At 41.8% G+C, this 19559-nt stretch overlaps 1 protein-coding gene across 1 annotated transcript; it reads left to right on the top strand.

Annotated features, from left to right (window-relative positions):
* The first annotated feature begins 217 nt into the window (after window positions 1–217).
* On the top strand, window positions 218–18359 carry ATP5MF (ATP synthase membrane subunit f). Its single transcript, XM_078665060.1, has 4 exons — window positions 218–349; window positions 9163–9270; window positions 16280–16396; window positions 18200–18359. The coding sequence occupies exons 1-4, from the start codon at window positions 334–336 to the stop codon at window positions 18226–18228; spliced, it is 270 nt and encodes an 89-aa protein (XP_078521186.1). The 5' UTR covers window positions 218–333; the 3' UTR covers window positions 18229–18359.
* Window positions 18360–19559: the final 1200 nt, after the last annotated feature.

Below are 19559 nucleotides of genomic sequence, written 5' to 3'. Positions count from 1 at the left end.
TCCCACTTACCTTTTGTACATGGGTATGTCACACATGAGCCATCTGAAAACTTGACAGCTATGTGAACTGTCAAACCTCTGCTGAATAAATATTTAAATAGAAAACCGATACTGATGTTTTAAGTAAGATTCTAGAAACATGTTTTAAAGGCAGTAGAATCTGCACAGGTCTATTTTTTGACGCTTCAACATGGCCGCCGCGAAAGTTAACAACAAAAAAATTGTCGGCGTCCAGAAAATATTTCCGGTTGGAGGAGCTTCTCGCCTGGGCAACCTGTACGCATGCGGATTTCCCAGAAGCCTTTTCGCCAGTGACATCTCTCGGACTCCAAGATGGCGGATAAACCAGGTGAGGACTCGGAGGATGTTACCGGGCTTCATCTCGCTGTAGACGTGGGTAGAATGGCAAATCTGGTATTAACGGCCTTCCCTGAAACTTCCGTGTCTTCTAGAGGCCAGGGTGTGCAACCGGGGTAGTAACTACTCCCGAGAAGCCTAGAATGCACGAAAACAGCTTTGCCTTTGGGTCAAGGACTCGCCCAGCTCTGCATATGAGAAACAGTGAGCTCAGATTGAGGTCATTACCTTTCAGTTCCCCCTGACCTGATATAGGTCAGTGCACTTCGATGCACTTTATTCCTCTTTACGTGATATTCGAACATGCAATTTAGTTCCGGTATTCCTTTTTGTTAAAAAAAAAATGTTGTACTATTATAGATTCGAATTGCTCGCCCAAGTTGTGATAAACATTTCAGCCTTTTATAGATGCAGACACCTTTCAGTAACATTTAATTTCAGGTGATACTTCAGGTAGCAGGCGCTCTTCTGTTTCAATACATTTCAAATTATTCACTTAGGCCCAAATACACATTTTTTTAAGCATGTCCAAAGTATGTTGATTGGCTCTTCGAATGTGATATTTTCCTATAGAAATGCAGTGTATCCAGCTTTACGACGAGCAGCGGTGTGTAGATTTGGGGTATTTTGAAAACACCATTTGTCACTCGGACATTACTACTGCTGGACCTTTAACGAGAGCACAGTGGTCGGACATCTAAAGGCTCCATTGGTGAACCTCTCTCCTCAATTGAAACACGCGGTACTGCGACATTTACAGGGTATTTACATTGCTTGCTGATGTGCACCACTCACTAATATCACAATTATGAGAGCACAACGCCCACATGAGTGGAATGCGCTTTGCAATGAACTCCTGCCAGTCGGGTATTTGTGTGTTATAGAGAGTTTTGCAACGTCTGATAACCGCAAAATGGCTTATCATTCTACTGCTGTAGCTAAAATTTGTAGGTCATGCCTTCCACTGCCAGTATGACGGCTGATGCTCTTTATGCACCTAATGCATTCATTTGGTGATCGATTTCACTGCCACAAATGTAACTCAGAGACCTAATTTGACCACTGCAGAGGTGTTTGTGTTAAGGAGATCATTCGGCTTCATTCTTCCATCACAGTAAGTTGCTCAGAATGTTAGTGTTTCTACTACAAGGTCACCTTTTTCCTGCAGGCAGCTAGTTTAATACTCGTGTAAGACAGCATGGGCCAATGGCCTGACTGAAAGGATAACACCCAAAGCTTCAGTCGAACCTGTATTCTAGATGTCACCTGTTCAAGTCTTAGTGAATTAGCTGTGTGGTTCGTCTTGCATAGTTTTGAGACTCATGCAGTGATTCATTTGAGCAAATGGTTTACCAGCACTTATAGGAGTCTGCTGCATTGTGGTGGTGTTGGTTCAATTTAGAAATTAGCACAATAGATGTTTATTGATAAAATATTGTAGGAGTGTGCAGGTCAGTAGTTGTTCGTACTGTCCTTGGCAACATTGGCATGGGTAGCGAGTGGTGCAAGCTGCAGTGGCCTCCTGGCGAGTGCCCTGGTTGTACAAATTAGGCACTAGACCCATGCAGCTCAACCAGTTTGAACAATGTGTTTTCTGTCTGTATTTATTTATAAAAGTGGATAAATACTGAAAAATGTGCTGCTTTTAAGTGACTTTCCGTGCTGTCTTTCATGAATCATAGCCCAACAGCGGAGCAGATGGACAGCATGGGAAATAAAAAAACAGGATGAAATTTCATGGCATGTTTCAATATACATGTTAGAAAGGCGACCCCGGGGGAGGCAGAAGAGGTCTGACTGACCACCCCTAGGTCCACCTCTCCGTCAAGAAGTAGCCGAGCGTTACTGAGAGGCCTCCTGGGTGAGGGCCCTCTCCTAGGATCGTACAGCAGAGTAACCACACACTACAAATGGACACCACACCAGAGGTCGAGTTCGTAAGCTTTATCAGGAAATAAAGGCTGCTGGTTCTCAGCGATATGTACAAGTAGACCGAGGGGTCTGTAAAGTCCCGTGAAAGGGGAGTCAGGGTAGCGGGACAGTCTCGGCTGGGGTGTATGCAGAGATACCCTGCGCACAGCTCTCAATCCTCGAGCCGGAAGGTGTTCCGAGAGGTCGAGCCGCGGCAGCGCCAGCAGGCTCTCAAGATGGTTCGGCAAAGGTGGGCCGCGGCAGCGCCAGCAGGCTCTCAAGATGGTTCGGCAAAGGTGGGCCGCGGCAGCGCCAGCAGGCTCTCAAGATGGTTCGGCAAAGGTGGGCCGCGGCAGCGCCAGCAGGCTCTCAAGAGGGTTTGGCAAAGGTGGGCCGCGGCAGCGCCAGCAGGCTCTCAAGAGGGTTCGGCAAAGGTGGGCCGCGGCAGCGCCAGCAGGCTCTCAAGATGGTTCGGCAAAGGTGGGCCGCGGCAGCGCCAGCAGGCTCTCAAGAGGGTTCGGCAAAGGTGGGCCGCGGCAGCGCCAGCAGGCTCTCAGGGTCTCTTCAGGTTACAGGCAATGAGTTCTTCTGGTGTCGGCCGTGACAGCGTCAGTAGGGCTTTCCAGTCCAGGATACAACTGCCGTCCTACTCCGGGGCTGGCCCAGATATAGGACTGGAGTCCTTTGATGTCCGGACCCTCGCGCCTGGGGGCCAGAGGGGCCGGGATGATGGTGTCCAGACACCCAGCAGGGGGGTGGAGCCAGCACCCAGGGATGCCGGAGGCGATCGATACCGGGCGTCCGGGGACGGCTGGAGGCCCATCGAAACTCCCCTTCCTCCGGGATCTGTCGAGTGGCCACTCGACCACCTGGGTAGATCTTGGCGCCTCGATGTCGGGGCTTCGCTGGGGCCTGGGCCGAGGCCACGTGTTCGTGACGTGGTGGTCCCAAGATGGAGTCGGGCGAGACTTCGTGCTCAGGACGTGATGGGCCCATGATGGAGTCAGGCCGGTAGTGGGGGTCCGGGATGGTGGCCGGACCGGTAGTGTTGGGGCGTGCAGGATCGGGCAGAAGGGGCCGCCCGAGGCTCTGTGGAGGGCCAATGTCGTCCGGGGCCCGCCATGCGGGAGGGGTAGGACCACGCCATGAGGCCGGGTCCAACAATACACTTGTGGTATAATGCTGTTATTTACCAGTGGATGTGTTATGTAATATTTGGCAGCTTAACCCGTTGACTGCGGCGTGAATTCCGCCGCTGTGCGGGCAAAATAATGTGTGGGCGGAGTTCAGGTGGTCCCCGGCCATCCTCTGCACATGCCCACTGTGACGTCAGACAGCCGGGGTCCTCCCTGCGCATGGAAGTGTTTAAATAGCTCAAACACAACAGACATCAAAGTGTGAGTGCTCGTCTGTCAGTTAAATATATATGGAAATTTACAGTTGTACAACTTCGTATATAGGCAAAACTCCAAATAAATATGGATAAATACAGATAAAACGGGCAAAAAATAAATATGGATAAATACAGATGGAAACGTTAAAAAAAAATACCATGAAACCGGGAGCCCTGGTTATAATATCTTAACATAAGTTTAAAAGAAACAGAAATTCACTTTAAAACCAGTTAAAGTGCATTTATGTTAAATTATAACCTAAAAACCATGGAACTTTCTTAGGATTGCAAATAATTCACACACAAGACATGGAAATTATATAACTCTCACACCAATGGCAAAGTTTATGGTCTTACAATGTATGCCAATCACTAAAATACGTAAATGCACAGGGTAACAAATAAATATACTTTCATAGTATTGAGGGTAATATGAACTGCAGTCTCATCTCAAAATATTGTTTGACATATGTAACTTCATCTATAACCTCAATGGTGAACTCAAGAGTTTTGTATTTAGTTTGCGACATGCCATAACTTGAGCGGCCAACCTGTTGTTTTCTTAATAGCTCCCTCCGTTTTGAGAATGGCAGACTGTACGAGTTACAGTGAGTTTGTTAGTTGCCATAGATTTTGTATTTCAGTGACTTTTTTTTGTGTGTGTGTGTTTTGGTCAGAACCATAACTCGGTTTTTAACTGTTGTTTCTTTTCAGCAGTGAATTTCATTATGTTTTTAAGTTTTCTTTTCAACCCCACTAGCCTTTGGCTGTGGGCAGCAGTCGTTGGCGCAGAGCTTTTCGTGCAGCCAGGTCCTACAACCCTCCCTGCTCTGTATGGGTATCACATCCTTTTCACAAAACGGCGCTTTGATTTAGTCCCTAATATGGCCACAAGTTCATTTTGACTTTCGAGTCAGCTGTTTTTATTATCTTTTTGTTTTCTGTTAAAATCCCTTAGATTTTTGCAACTGTGGGTTATCCCCACCCCTCCCCTTTGTATTTTGCTACTCTCTGGTGGTACCCATGGCATGGGGGGGGGGGGGGGGGGGGACACAGTTTCACCATTGCAAAATTCAAAAGTCGGAACGGCATGTGAATTTCAATGTGGCTAGAAAAAACCTGAAGCCTTCTTCAGCCAATAGGATTCCTCCGAATACTTAAGTGATTGACCACAGTCACGAGTTTTAATCCAGAAGTTCAAACGGCAGAGATAATCAAAATCCTATCCCGTAAGGCCTGCTTTGAAAATGTGAAATGTTTATGACTCAATAATTACTAAACCAATTTAAACCAAAACAGTGAAAGCTTGTTTTTGGGGAAAAGTTCTACTTTCATGCCAAGTTTTGTGTAAAATGCCATTCAAGCTGTAGGCGCATGCAAAATATTCTATGGAAGCTAAAATGGGAAAACTGGTTTCCATCTCTTAACGTTTTCTCTGCACTTCATGGATCTTCACAAGACTTGGGGAAACATCCTTTACAACGCAACTTTTACCACGCAGTGCCTTTACGACGCAACTTTTACAATGCAAACCATTACAACGCATTGCGCTGGGGGGCTCTCTAGGATAAAGAATAGGTTTAATTTACTATCCAACACCTTCCCCACTATCCTCGGGGACTGGAGTTGGAATAGTAAATTAAACTATTCACTATCCAGCGCCCCAAAGCACTATGCGTTGTAAAGGCATGTGTTGTAAAAACCGCGTTGTAAAGGCATGCGTGGTAAAAGCATGCATTGTAATGTCATACATCCCAAGACTTGGCATGCTGAATGTTAGTTTACTAAGCTTGAAGAAAGCCACATTTCGTTTAAAACTGTCTAAAGAGTGAAAAGTTTTAGGCATATCAAAAATGCCCTTTCATTGGAAATTAAATACTATTCTATAACCATCCATCCATCCATTTCAGAGTCCAGAAAGCCAAGCAATACGAACCTAACTGCAGCTTTTGGGATTAACCAAAGACAAATTTGAATATGATTGTCCGAGTTCTGTAGTAAAATAGACAGCATGAAAGCAGTGGAATACTACAGGGAAGAATCCATTTAATAGTTTACTAAACATACTTTATAAATGCATTTGTTACAGAAAGCTCCCCTTAGAAAGCGCAAAAGCATTCACTACACAGCTACTCGTCTGATCAAGAGATGCCCATAGCAAATCAAATTATTACAGTTCTACTCAACAGACTAACTCTATAGTTGCCAATTCTGGTTGTTTCATGCATTTCTCATAGGTTCTGGTCCCTAACATCTCATACCAGTACACTTTTGTCTGTGGAGTGAGCCTTGACCCACACTTTCCTTTTTTTTTTTTTAAATTGTGAAATGATTCACATGAACTACCCATGAGTTAAGAGCCAGTCAGTTTTCAATAAAGTTAATGTTCAGAGTGCAAACAAACTAAAATGCTGCTGTTAGGTTCCAGAAAAAAATTCCCAAGAGACCCATGTTGAGACCTGTCTTTCTACCAGGATGCAGTATGTCAAAGATGGTCAACCTGGCATGCTGACTTATTCATTATCAGATATTGCCTCCTCCAAGGAGGTGGGTCTAGGTATTCAACTTTAGACTACAAACTCCTGAAGGTCTGAGCTTGCAAAAAGCCCCTCCGTGACTTGTGAATCAATGAGTGTTCCCTCGTAAAAGCATGGAGAGATGTCAATGTGGCTGCCTGGTAAATGTCCAAAACCAGAATGCACAAGTTAAAGCAGTAGTAGTGGCTTTGCTTTGGTGGAATGAGCTGGAAGGACTTCTTGAGGATTCTTTTTGGCCATAACACAGCTTGATGATCATGATAAGGTTTTTTTCTGGACTGCATTCCCTCGCCTCGCACTAGAGTACAGGGTAGCCTTTCCTCCTCCTCCCCCTTTTTTGTGTCAAGGTGGAGAAAAGAGCCTAGGAAGTGTCATGGCAATGTGAAACCTCTTTTAAGCGAAAGGAAGCACATCTTAGTTCCTTATTGGGAGCCAAAAAGGTCTGCGAGTAACAGGTTAGTTGTTTCTCCGCCTCTGCTACCAGTTCACTCTCTTCTTTGGTGAGCATCATCATCACTACTTCTTGCAGAATCGTGTGGTTTTCAGAGGGCTGAAGGAAAACTGTGGGAATAAGATCTGGTGCATCCAGAAATGTAAGAGCAATGCAATCTTTGATAATTTGAAAGTTGCCTGGATGATGGAATAAGGCAGACATGTTTGATTCTGCTGCCTACCAGTCTCTGCGTAAGATTGGAGGGTGAACTTAAGGGGTTTGTTAGCAGTGCCTGGTGAAGAGGAGTTATGCTGAAATTGTTTACCTCATCCTACGGAATCTCCTGTACCTCTGCCACCATGAAAAGTGTGCGTGAGTTAGCTTCTGCAGAGGGTCAGAGAATTATCATCTGTAGTACATAAGATCCCTCGAGTATCCTCTGAACCTCCAGTATTGTTGCTGAAGCTGGTGTGCAGTAGAAAGTAGCCCCAGTAACAAGGCTGCAACTCGTAGTCAGGTGAACCTGTTAAGGCAACATAAAGTGAAACTGGCATCAGAAACAATTTACTTGCCTAAAACTTTGATTCTGGTTGACTCAATCCAGTGGAGAACTAGGGAAATGTTTGTTGGCACCAGGGGAGTACTTTCCCGGCAGATGTCTGACTGTATGTCTCCGTGGAGCAAGAAGATGCACCAGGGGGAACTGGGATGAATGAAAATAGCCTTCTACTACTATTCAAGATGCTGCAAAATAAACTTGGACCAGGAGTACTCGAGGCATGTTGATTAATATCAGTATGACATCTGAGATTGACAACCAGGTCAGATTCAGGAGCAGCGATCTCTAACTGCATAATCTTCCCCTGGAACAGGATTGCCTAGAGGTCCAGGAGCTTCAGACACACTTATCATGTGTTTTCTTCAGCTTGTCTGTGTGCTTTTCTGTTGACTTCTCCTTGACCGACCTGATGGGGGTTAGCTCAACAGAGACCGATCACACTCTTTATGTTCTGCGATGTACAGTTTGACATCTCTGTTCCTAAGGGCCTTCAGGTGCATCGGGGACACTTGTTACATAGCTTAGCGTCCTGCTTGTTCCAAAGGCACAATAAGCAGATGTCAGGTGGGTCCACCACTGACCTATTCTGACACACATGGCATGGCCTGAAACCTGTTATCTTTAACAGCATGCAAAGATGGTGCTCCCTAAATGTAAGAATTTGAGAATTCTGTGGTAACCGAAATCTGTAGGAGTAGAGCTTCAGATACAGACCTTTGGCACAGAAAAAGAGGACCTGGCATCAATGTGCAGGGGCAGAGTCTGAATGTAGCTCCATCTCATTGTGTCCTGGGGTGGGACAGCGTCTCAACTGGGTTGCATGGTGCTATCTTCACCATCCTATTGCAAGTGTTTCTCTGGATCCCCACTGGCACATGGCGAGATTGACAAGAGAAAGACTGTGTGGTTAGAGGCATCATTCAGAAAAACTTCATCAGTCTTCCTACCTGGAATATACAGAGCAAAGGAAGACCTGCGTCCATTCGTAAAAGGTTAAGCTAAAATCAGAAACATGACCTTATTGTGTCAGTGGTTAGGTAATAGTGCAATAGAGCTTACTGCATTATTTGCAACAGAAAGATACTATTTCCCATTACTGTTTTACTGCCATTTATTTTTATTTAATTTTAGTGATCTTACCTTCTTTTTGATTTAGGTATGATGTGTTCTACCTTTGCCATATAATGACCCAGTACCTGCAGGAGGGCCTTCCCAAACAAACGCTGTATAATTGCCTAACCCTCGAGTTTTCAGTAAAAATTGTATTTGCCTCTTGGCATTACTGTGTAACAGCTGTGACTTATAATTAAGTCTCTCTGTTTTCCGTTTTTACAGATGAATACAGACCGAAACCATTTATTTACCGGTCTGTATTTATATGTAAATGTGGATAAAACCAGAAATTAGTCTTTTTTTTGTTTTGTGATTCTAAATACTGTCAGGCCAATAGCTGTGAAGATTGATGTGTAAGCGGTTAAAAAATAAAGAAATTATTGTTATGAGGCTTTAACTCCAGTAGATATGCAAAAGGTTGATACTAAAATGTTCATATTTTCATATGTGCATTGATTTATCATCTGTGGGACTTCATATTATTGAAATCTGTCATACATTCAGATAAGAGTTTACATTTATTGTTTGAATAAATATGCAAATGTACTATTTTTTGCTTCATTTGTCTCACAAAACCCGAAATAAAAATGGATAAATACAGATCAAATTAGCAACAATAAAAATATGGATAAATACAGACGGAAATGTCAAGAAAATAATGCCATGAAACCGGGAGCCCTACTTATAATGAACCCACCATTTACAAAATGTTTTTAAATGGAGCTTTTGCCATGAAAGCATATTTGTTCTGGCCTAATGGTTATCTTAGTTAGATTAGGGGTTGTAATGTTTCATCCAGGTTTTATTTTCATATGTTGCTTTGAATTTAAAAAAAATCTTAATGTGACGTTTTTATCAGTGCCACTTCCAGAGCGAAGATTGATGGATGTTAAGTTGGGTCAACTTCCTTCCTGGCTGGCAACGAGGGATTTTACTCCAAATGGAATATTGGGAGCTTTCCGTAGGGGTAAGTTTTGTGAAGAATAGTGTCTATAATTCACGTTTTCATTATTTTGTATCGCTCCTTACTATCGCCTAAAACCTAAGAATGTATTCAGGAACATTCTACAAATTACATTGATTGTGATGTCAAAAAAAAATCACCAACCAGGAAACACATGTTGATTTACCCATTTTTGCAGTTCAAGTACTGGCAAGTAGTAAGGTAACAGCACCACTGTTATTAGTTCAGTTAATTAAAGCTTATATTCTCGTACCTTCCCATGATAATGTACCTTGTTTTGGGATGATTTTTAATACTTTCTGAAGGAAATCCACCTTTTCTGTGTGGATCCCCCTTCAGATTTTTCACCTATCAAGTAAGTGCAATAATATGCGCATGCTACCCATTTAAGCATATCACATTTGGCTTAAATGTGATTGACACAATTAACTATCCTATAAGGCAATAGTAAATAGTTAAGAAAAACACCCCTTGCATGGATAATTACATGCCACCTGTGGACTGCAGTACTGTTTGCACCATCCACTACAGTGGCAGTGAAAACATGGCTTACCTTGTGTAGTGTGACCGCAGCAACTAGAACTCCTTGGCACAGACCTGTCAAAATCACTCTGATTTTAAATATTAAGTAAGTCACCCCAAGCACATTTTGCACCCCAGATCGAACAGGTGTAACATTAAAAATGGCATGTTCCCTCGGTGACCGCGTCAATAACGATGTAGTCCTGGTCAGGCTTTAACTGGCACATAGGAAAAGTCAAACTATAAATTATACACATTAATTTTTTTACTTTTGACACATACTAGCTACAGACTCCAATCAAAGACGTATTTTTATATTTGATCAAAATACAATCGAAGTGAAAATAATGGTAGTCAGATTTTTATCCGGTATAATGAAAATGTAACTTTTAGAAAGTTACCTTTTTATTTTGCCTGAAGCTGCTGAAGGCTAATTTGGATTTGCTCTCTAGCAACTACCCAGCCTGTACTTGGCATGAAAAAAACGTGAAAACTGCTCCCTGAGTAAAAACATGGCCAGAGTCTTATGAGTGGTTTTCTTCCCCTTGCATGAAAACCAGTTAAGGTGGACCAGCAACGACATGCTGGTATCAAACCCAGTGGGAGGCCAGTTACTCCCAGAACTGGCTTTGAGTGACCAGGAAGACAGGGGCTGCTCCGTACCCTCCGCACAAAGGCTCTGCACAAGGGGAGAAGAGTTTCTCCATCATGGATTTTGAAAGGGAGGAACACTGTGGGATTGTTTGCAGTAGGGGAAAGAGGAACTGCTGAAAATGTGGGTGAAGTTGCCCCAGGAAGTTGATCCATGCTACAGCTACCAGGTCATTGAACTCAAAATAATGTTGTGACTTTGATGATTCACCGTAAATAGGAGCATTGTTATTCCTTGAGGTGGGTATTCACTTACCTCCAGTAAGACTCCACTTTCATTAACTCTTATCATGCGGTTACATGGGTGAGATAAACATACCAGAGCTATTGTAGTTTTTTAATTAAAAAAAGAATTAACAAGGAATCAAACACCCTACTTACTGCAGTAGGGATGCTTTTGCATGTGTAAATAGAGTAGGATTTACTTCTTCAATTGGAGCATCTATTCAGCGTAAAGGTAGCTTTTGGGAAAAGGGGAGCATTGTGATGATCGGTAAGTCTGTGCAACCGGCATGGCTGTGCAAGCATTTGGACATGGTTAGAAAGCCTTGTCATGTAAACCGCATTGAAGAAGCATGTCATGGGTGTGGTAATAAGAGATTTCCTAATGGTTATGAAGAACGTTGTGAAGTAAGTTAGAAAATAGTTCCTGGAGCACTGAAAGGAGGGGGAGCGGGTCTTGAGTGAAGCTGGTGGCTATTTCATAACAGCAGACTTTGAAGAGGCGTGTTTGCAAGTGCATTCTTTATGAGATTTTTAGATTTCAGGTGTGTTCACCAAAACTGTCTGATGTTGCATCCTAAGATTTTGAGTTTATTTGCAAGGTAGTCTTTGAGTGGCTAGTGTTAAAACTTAAAAAGCAGTATTTTAAGAGGAATATGCTCTGAATCTAGGTGCACTGTGGTTGGTGATCAACCGAGCTGCTGTGTGAAGGGCAAAAGTATATGAAAACAACATTCTCTTTAGATGTTCCATTATATATCCATTGCATTTACTGATCTGAGAGAAACTTAGGTTCTCTATTTTACTGCAGAAGTTATTTTGTGGAAGAACCAGTTTGCTTAAAAATGTAGTGGAGATAGACTGAGATTTTCTTCACATGATCTTGGAAGAAATGTTGTAAGCCAATATGTAGAAGTTAAGAAGCACAAGACGTGTGTGCCACTATTGATCATGATGAAGTCAGTTTTGGTTGGGGACGTTCTAGGTAAATGGCAGTCATCCATGTTCAGGGGTATCCAGGCATGACTAAACTTTGAGGTAAAGTTGTGTGTTCTTGTGTTATTAGTGAAGAAAAGTGTCCCAGTTATAAAGTAATACTGCCCAAGAAACTGTGTGTGGATTAAGTAGTGTTAGAGCAAGTGGAGGTCTCTGGGATACTGCCCAAGATGTATTAGGGAGTGGGGTGAGTTTATTTGAATAAATAGTTTTCTGTAAGGGAGACAAATGTGGCCATTTTTAGGTCTCGCCTAGAGCGCAGCACACGTGCTGCTCTGGGAGAGGGCCTCTTGGCATCTCTACACTTTTCTCAGCTTTTCTTGAAGCTTGTGCGTGTGGTGCTCACACGCTATTGGGCTTTGCATGCGTCTTTATAAAAAGACAGCATATAATTGGGTAAAGGCGGCTGCATGTCCCACCTTTGTATCCACCCACTGCATACAGCTTGCGAAAGCAAGCAGCAGCGCCATCTGTTTCCAATTATCATACGCGGGTCTAGCGGTCGTGTTAATTGTAAACAGATGGGAGTCACGTGGGAGAGATTCAGAGCACGCGCTTCCTGGGCTGTTCATTTGTCTGCCCCTCCCCCTCAGTTTCTTTCATTCGTCTGTGGAGACAGCAGTGGCGGTAAGAACGGGGAGAGCCAGTCCCCAAACACAACGCTTTTTATTTTTTTAGTTGCTTGCAACTTCTTCCCTCCCTTTGTCTTTTTTTTAATAAATATAATTTTATTGCCATCTGTATTGTACATGTAACTGCAGCGTGGTGGCATCTTTGGATTTTTGCAGTTTCATTTTTGCTTGAGCGCGCGCTTGCTGGGCTGTTCATTTGTCAGCCCCTCCCCCTCAGTTTCTTTCATCTGTGGATAGCTCCACGGTCTGCGCATTATCCCACCCTTCAATTTTACTGGAATTGGAACTTTTGACCTCATCGGCTCGCACAGAGCTCTGCAGCTGGCGCATTAACCTACCGATATTGAAACAGGTGGTCCGCGGAGTACACCTAGCACTCCATTGCCTCACCACGCTGTCTTAGAGGGACCTAGAACTAATCCATGCCTGCAGAGCTTGAAGTAACTGTTAAGGGGAGGGGCAGACTCCCCAAACAGCCCCCAGGAATGAAAGTCTTTGGCTGGCTTTTGTGACTATGACAATAGTCCATTTCACACCAGCTCTAAATACGCCGCAGTCGCTCTGTCTCCTCCGCCGGTGCCCACTGAGATTGCGAGAGGTTGCCGTGCCGTCCAGCCAGAGCCCAGCGGGCGAACCAGCTGGTGCGTCCTTTTTCATTAGCACGGCGCCCAGGGAATTGCTGCAGTAATGCAGGTTGAGCGCGTTTTGGGACAATCCCTGTGGAATAGAGGGGCGGGGCATGGTGTCTTATTTCGCCCCCCCCCCCTCCCCTCCATTTCCACCTGTCCTTTTGTCCCATAACTCTGAGCACACGATGGTGGCAGATGCCCTGACATTAAGCAGCCAGAGGTGCTGTTTTAAGTTTATTTACCACTCAGTGTAGGACATCATTGTGGTGGCGTTTTCATTCAAGGGGTCACCCATTCCACCCTCCCCGTGACAGATTGCCATTCACAAGCACCCTCGCCTACACTAGCTTTCCATTTTCATCTGGTAGAAATTGACGATGAACCAGGAACCTCTAGTAATTTAATTCTGGCGTTACTTCTTTTTGCTGCTTTTTATTCTATACAATCCCTATTTCTGAGGCAAATGGTTGACAGTTCTCTTTCTGAGAGGAAACTGACCTGCTTAGTTCTGAGGATGTCCATCTGGGATGCACCGCTTCCTGCATGAGGCAGAGCGAAGAGGAAAATCAATTTGTAAAAGATGCGCTTTATTCTATGGCGAGTAGGCAAAGGCTATCGAGCCTCTTTTAAAAAATCGGACGCCGGTAAGTCATTGAGGAGCATAATTGAAATGACTCCTGTGGCTCTCGCCTAACCGGCTTTGGATAATTGTGATGACATTTCTTCGGGCAATAATTGTTTTCGGATTGAGCTGTCTAGGTAGTGGGAATTTGTGTGCCCAAGCTTCCGGTGGTGCAAGTTGTTTGCAGCATGAATGTAAACAAGCATTGGCATAGCCAATAGGTCTCGCCTTTGGGGCCTTATAAGTATTTAATTATGCAGCACAATATCCTAGGTGCAACATCAACTGTTGCTTGGCTAAACACTTGTAATGTCCCAAAGGCGAGACCTATTGGCTATGCCAGTGCTTGTTTGAGGTGTCTTCTATGATATGTAAAGTTCGATATTGTCAATTGAGTTAAAATCCACTAGTGCAACCGTACTAACCACAAAGAAACCATTCATGAACATATAACAGAATATATTTGAAAAAAATACAAACCCCAGGTATGGCTGATAATTGGATATGACCTTGCCATACACCAGAACACATTCTACATGATACGTCGCATACATACCAAAAGTTGGCAAAATCCATTATCTCATCACATACCCCTATGACATGCCACACACTAATACATCGCAGAGCATATCCGGAAATCCAACAGAACATGCATATGCCATTATAATGTTGTTTTTTTAGAATTCTTTTTAATAATGCACACAAAGTAAATCATAAACACACACAATAAAACACTGGGTTGCCTCGTAGCAAGTATTACAAATAGGTACGTCCTCCGAAACAGAGAAATACAACAGAGAAATACAACAGAGATGTCAACATGCCATTATAATCTTTACAAATGTCAGTAAGTTAACCCATCTTGAAGAATTAGGAAGCAAGGATTATCATTGTTTGTTAATTGCAGGTGCTTTGTGGATTTCGTAGATCGTAGCAGTTGCGTGCTGCACTGTAGGTGAAAGCTGCATGGTAGGTTTGAAACAAGTTGTGTAGGTCCACTTTCCCGTGCTGCATTTTGGCAATGGCTCAAAGGTTTTCCAGAACCAGGTGAATTGGGTGATGGTGAAGTAGTGTGAAATTTCACCTGGCTCATGATTGTTTTTTTTTTGTGTTGGTTTTTTTTTGTGGAAGGATTTGGTGTGTTTTCACATGGACAAAAGGATGCCTGTGTAGTATGAGAACTTGACACTGTCAAGGAGAGCGCCAAGTTATTTAGGTGGAAGAGTTTAATGATTTAAATGGGGAAGATGTCGTCCTGAGCAAATGCCTTTAGGTAATTTAAGATATTGGGGAAATTTGAATTTTTAAGTGGTAAAACAAGCCAATTACACCAAAGGTATCTTTTGTTTTGGCAAGTGTTCAGGGTGTATGCCATTTTGATCTTGGATTATTTTCCTATGGAAGATTTTAAGCTAAGTTTTGTTGGTTTGAGTTTTAATTTAGGAAATGGATGAGATAAATAATATATCTGCCGGAGATTGGCTGGGGCCACATTACGGGATCGTAAGGGGAAAAATGCCTACATATGTTGCAGCCTCTTGTATTTCAGCAGTAGTGGTACATCCTGCCCACTATACTATATATTAGCAATCTCACATCACTATCCCTCATTGAATAGCAGCGAAACACCACCAAAAGCACACTCGCAAACTAGCAGAATTTCTATTAGGTCTAGCTGATAACTCAACATGCCTCTTCATTGATAGGTGATTGTGTGTTGGTGAGGATGTGAATGCAAGAATTATTCAGTGGGTGGACGAATGGATGCATGAACGATATGTGATTAAGTGCATGGACTGATGGATGAGTGATTATATGGGTTGAAGCCAAGCACGGTTATAAGACAGACCTCTTGGTTTCACCAAAGCTTAAATGTCTTAAGAACACTTTTCCATGTAATGTTGTGACAAGTGCTTGTTTGGTATTTTCCTCACAGGGCTCCCAGGTTTGCAAAGATATGCGAAGGAAATGGCATGAGAGGATGTAAAAATACAATAAAATACGAATGTGTTGTCAGTGTTAAGAGTATAAATGTGAGTTTAGGTGACAATTCATTAAAAAAATACTTTACAAATGTATTCTTGGAAAAAAATGAATAAATGGTTAGTGTTTTGTTCTACTTCTTTACCTAGAATAATTACAAATGTGTACGACATTAGAATAAAAGTGAGTTGGGACTCCCTTTACCTTGACAGTGATATGTACCAATGGAAAAATAATAGATTAGAAATAAAAGGTTTGGGCACAGTGAAGAAGAATGACGAGTAAAGCCACTGTTTTTTGTATTTCCTCTTAATCTGACTCAACCATCCTTCACACTGTAGGGACGTCTTGCAAATTCTTGACAACGTAGATTAGTAGTTTGACATTTACCACATTTTAGTACTTTTTATAGCCTCCCAGTTCTGTTAATGGCCTAACATGGTGATATGTGTACAGAGGACACTACCTGTGTATCTGAATAATTGAGTACCTACTTGTAAATACAAACAAAATGTGATTAAACACATTTCTACATGCTTTTCAGTTCTTACTGTGTAGGTTGCTTGCATGATTTTAAAAAATGCATTGTGATAAAATTGAATGCAAAATAAGATCACCTGTAGAAGCATTGATTGGCAGCAAACAAGTGACCTTAAATCTGTTATGTGATTTATGAACTGCCTATTATAATAGGTAAAATCTTGCTTATTTGTTGACTTTAAAGACTTCTTTCTGTACCCATTTCTCTCACATAGGTCATGACCGGTATTTCAATAAGTACATCAACGTGAAGAAAGGGGGAATTGGTGGTATTGCTATGTTGCTTGCTGGTTACGTTGTGATTAGCTACATATGGGAGTATGACCATATTAGTAAGTAAAGTCTAATAAGAAAGTACAATTTTGATGTAAATGTTGACATTTTTGTTACCATCCTGCTTGGTATGAATTACGCTTTGTGATATACTGCACTTCTTCCTCTTCCAAAAGCGTATGGTCTAATTCCCAAACTTCTTTGTACACTTTATTTCCATGTGTAGATGCAAAAAAGTACTCTGTGCTAAAAGCCCTGCTTAAAATCTGGATCTGCAAATATTTTTATAATGTTTAAACCCTTTAAATATTTTTTTTAATTTTCCTTACCCTTGAGGCATATGTAAAATTACTGCAATTTTCTATGAGCTAGTGTGTTGCAAGGATGGAACAGGAAGGGACCATTTCCTCATTACTGGGAGAAATGGGTGTATAGGCTTTTCCATAGGAAATATTTTACATGTGGAGACGAAAATGTGCAAATCGTCTAATTGCCAAACTTACTAAAGTAGTTTGTATTCCCTGTTGAAAGCCCTCAGATGTTATCCCACTTGCAAAGTATTGATTAAATAACTCTCATAGATTTCCCTTGAGACTCCTGGGAGCTTTGTGAATCCCCAAAAAGTGGCAAATCTGTAAAATGTTTAGGTGGAGATATGTTTTATTTTTTTCAAAAAGTTTGACTTGGGCCCAAACATGTATTTCCTGATTGAGTGGAAATTGTGGCCTAGAAGTGACAGATGTCATTTGGTGCTTTGTTAGAGCTGGCGATCTTCACAGATTTCCCTCAAGTCCTCTCCAAGCTTCACTTATAATCCAAATGCACTCTGTGTGAGTACCACTTTTGGCACCTTGTGTTGATATGATTTGAGGGGCAGACTAAAAGCCTACTGGGTAACAAATATGGTCCCTTGCCCATCAGTGTCTTTCAGAAAGCTAGTCTGCAAAGCAAGACGAGAAGAATTAGAATCTCAAAGCCCCCTTTTTACCTTATTTATACATAATTTCTTAGCAATAGTGTGCCCTTTTTTTCACAATTTATAGTGTTTGTAACCATGCAGAGTTTCAATCTCTTTCCTCATATTGGATTGATCTTCCCTCTACACTCAGTATTCTAGATTAATTCTTTGATTAATTTGATATATTTTTGTGACTTGCTTTCTTTACGCGTTTGCAAAAACATTACAAAAAATTATAATAACATCACAACCAACAAATATTACAATATAAAACATGAAGAAAAATGATTTCCAAGGGGGTATAAGCAACTTAATAGCTTGTAAACGCTTAAATACTGGACCAGCCGGTCCTTGTGTCGTGAAGTTGACAATTTATTCCACCCAAGAAAGACTGCCTTTCTATAATTTTTTGTAATGTTTGATGCAGAAACGTTTTTTAGTGTGTAAATAATGTTTGTCTTTTGATGTATGGACAAAGTGTATTTAGTCTTGTAAATATTCCAATACGTAGTCCTTTATTCTGTTATGATTTTTTGAAAATTTGAAAAAAAAGCATAAAATGATAGACACTGAGTAATGCTGTCTAAGGGTGGTTACAATAAACTGGTTTCTTACCCTTCTTGAATATTGAATGAGTAATTGTGGTGTGGGCACTGTGTGTTTTCGCAATTTAAATATAAGGTCTAGCCCCCACTACGTGTTTATGGACCTATCCCCTTTTGGTTCTCAATAAAGTGAAATCAAGGCAGTTTTCTTTTTATTTGCCCCATTACGCCCAGATTTAATATACGCAGAAACATTTCTGAAGTAAATCATTCCCACACAGTATGTTGACCAATAGTTGGTTTTGTTAAGAACCATAATATTTAATTCTGACTTCATTTTTTTTTTTTTTTTCTTTCAGAGCATGACCGCTGGAGAAAATACCACTGATGTGCTTTGTTGGCAGAGTAGGAGACACCGAAACATCAATATTTAATTTTAGTCTTTTCTCTCATTCTCAGCTGTCTTAATATGGGACAGGTTGTGACCAACTAATAAATCTTCAGTGTTTGGAAATGAAAGGGTGTTGTTTTGATTTTGTTTAATTGTTTTTACTCGTCTTAGTCATTAAAATACTTCTTAATTCTCAGAGGAAAGGGACACCCAGAGGCTGTAACATCCACTACCACTAATAAGATGGGGAAATAAGTCTCTAAAGAAGCAGATAAAGACTCTTCCCAAGCATGTCCTGGAGGGATTTCAATCATTACCCAACTGGAACCACTCTTTTGACATTTCTTCACTCTGCCGTCAAACTTATTTTATGTTCTTAGAAAAAAGGCAGTTGCTGCCTCCAGGATTTACATAAAATTGTGCGGTTTTTGATACTGATAATGAAATCAAATAGTTAAAATCGCATAAGACCCTCCCTTCAATTTACAGGGTCTTGCATGTGAATGGTACACAACTTCGAATGTAGTAAGTTTAAAACATCTCACCAAACGCCGCGTCCGCTGTATCTGCGGTTGCGCCCCTTTAAAGTACCTTAACCATAGCTCTTCAACTCCTTCCATATGAAGTACCAGTTTAAGAGCCCCTCCATTCCACAGCCAGGGCTAATTCCAATTCCAATCAGAGATGATAGTAATGAGCTTCCAAACAACATCATTTGTTAGCAGTTTAGATTTCAGTCGTGTTAAGTGGGACAAGTTTAGGGGGACCAATGTTTAGGCTTTTCACTGAAATATGTTTTGATATAATGGGGGAAGTGATGCATTCTTAAAATACTTTTAATATACTCACCCAATTTCTGCAGCACAGCACACCACTGGCCCCCTTCAACATCATGTATTTAACTCGATATGGAGACAGAATGGAAGGCGCACTCAAAGGAATTACGCAGGTACTTGTAATCTTGAATTTTCTTTTCTTTATTTAGGTAATTATACCAAAAAGGACATACACAGCCAATGCGTTTCATTACGTGTTGTAACTTCGTCAGGTCAGTGGTGTTGATTTGGAATAGTAAGTGACCAGTGAAGTACAAAGGGTAGACGTAGTATGAAGCAGGTACCGTAGCAGGTAATAGAAAATCTAAGTCATATACTAGGTGAGGCTGCTACAATGTGCCTTTGTACTTAACTGGTCACTTACTATTCCAAATCAACATCACTGACCTAGCTCTGACGAAGTTACAACACGTAACGAAACGCGTTGGCTGTGTATGTCCTTTTTGGTATAATTACCTAAATAAAGAAAAGAAAATTCAAGATTACAAGTAC

Source organism: Lissotriton helveticus, chromosome 10 (genome assembly GCF_964261635.1).
Source record: "Lissotriton helveticus chromosome 10, aLisHel1.1, whole genome shotgun sequence".
Lineage (NCBI taxonomy): Eukaryota > Metazoa > Chordata > Amphibia > Caudata > Salamandridae > Lissotriton > Lissotriton helveticus.
The sequence above is the reverse complement of the archived record's forward strand: the minus strand, read 5'-3'. Positions and strand labels throughout refer to the sequence as shown.

What these genes read in the sequence shown, in the direction of transcription:
- ATP5MF (XM_078665060.1), top strand. An exon ending in ATTGGGAGCTTTCCGTAGGG is followed by an intron (nt 9,271 to 16,279) that starts GTAAGTTTTGTG and finishes TCTCTCACATAG; the next exon opens with GTCATGACCGGTATTTCAAT. An exon ending in ATGGGAGTATGACCATATTA is followed by an intron (nt 16,397 to 18,199) that starts GTAAGTAAAGTC and finishes TTTTTCTTTCAG; the next exon opens with AGCATGACCGCTGGAGAAAA.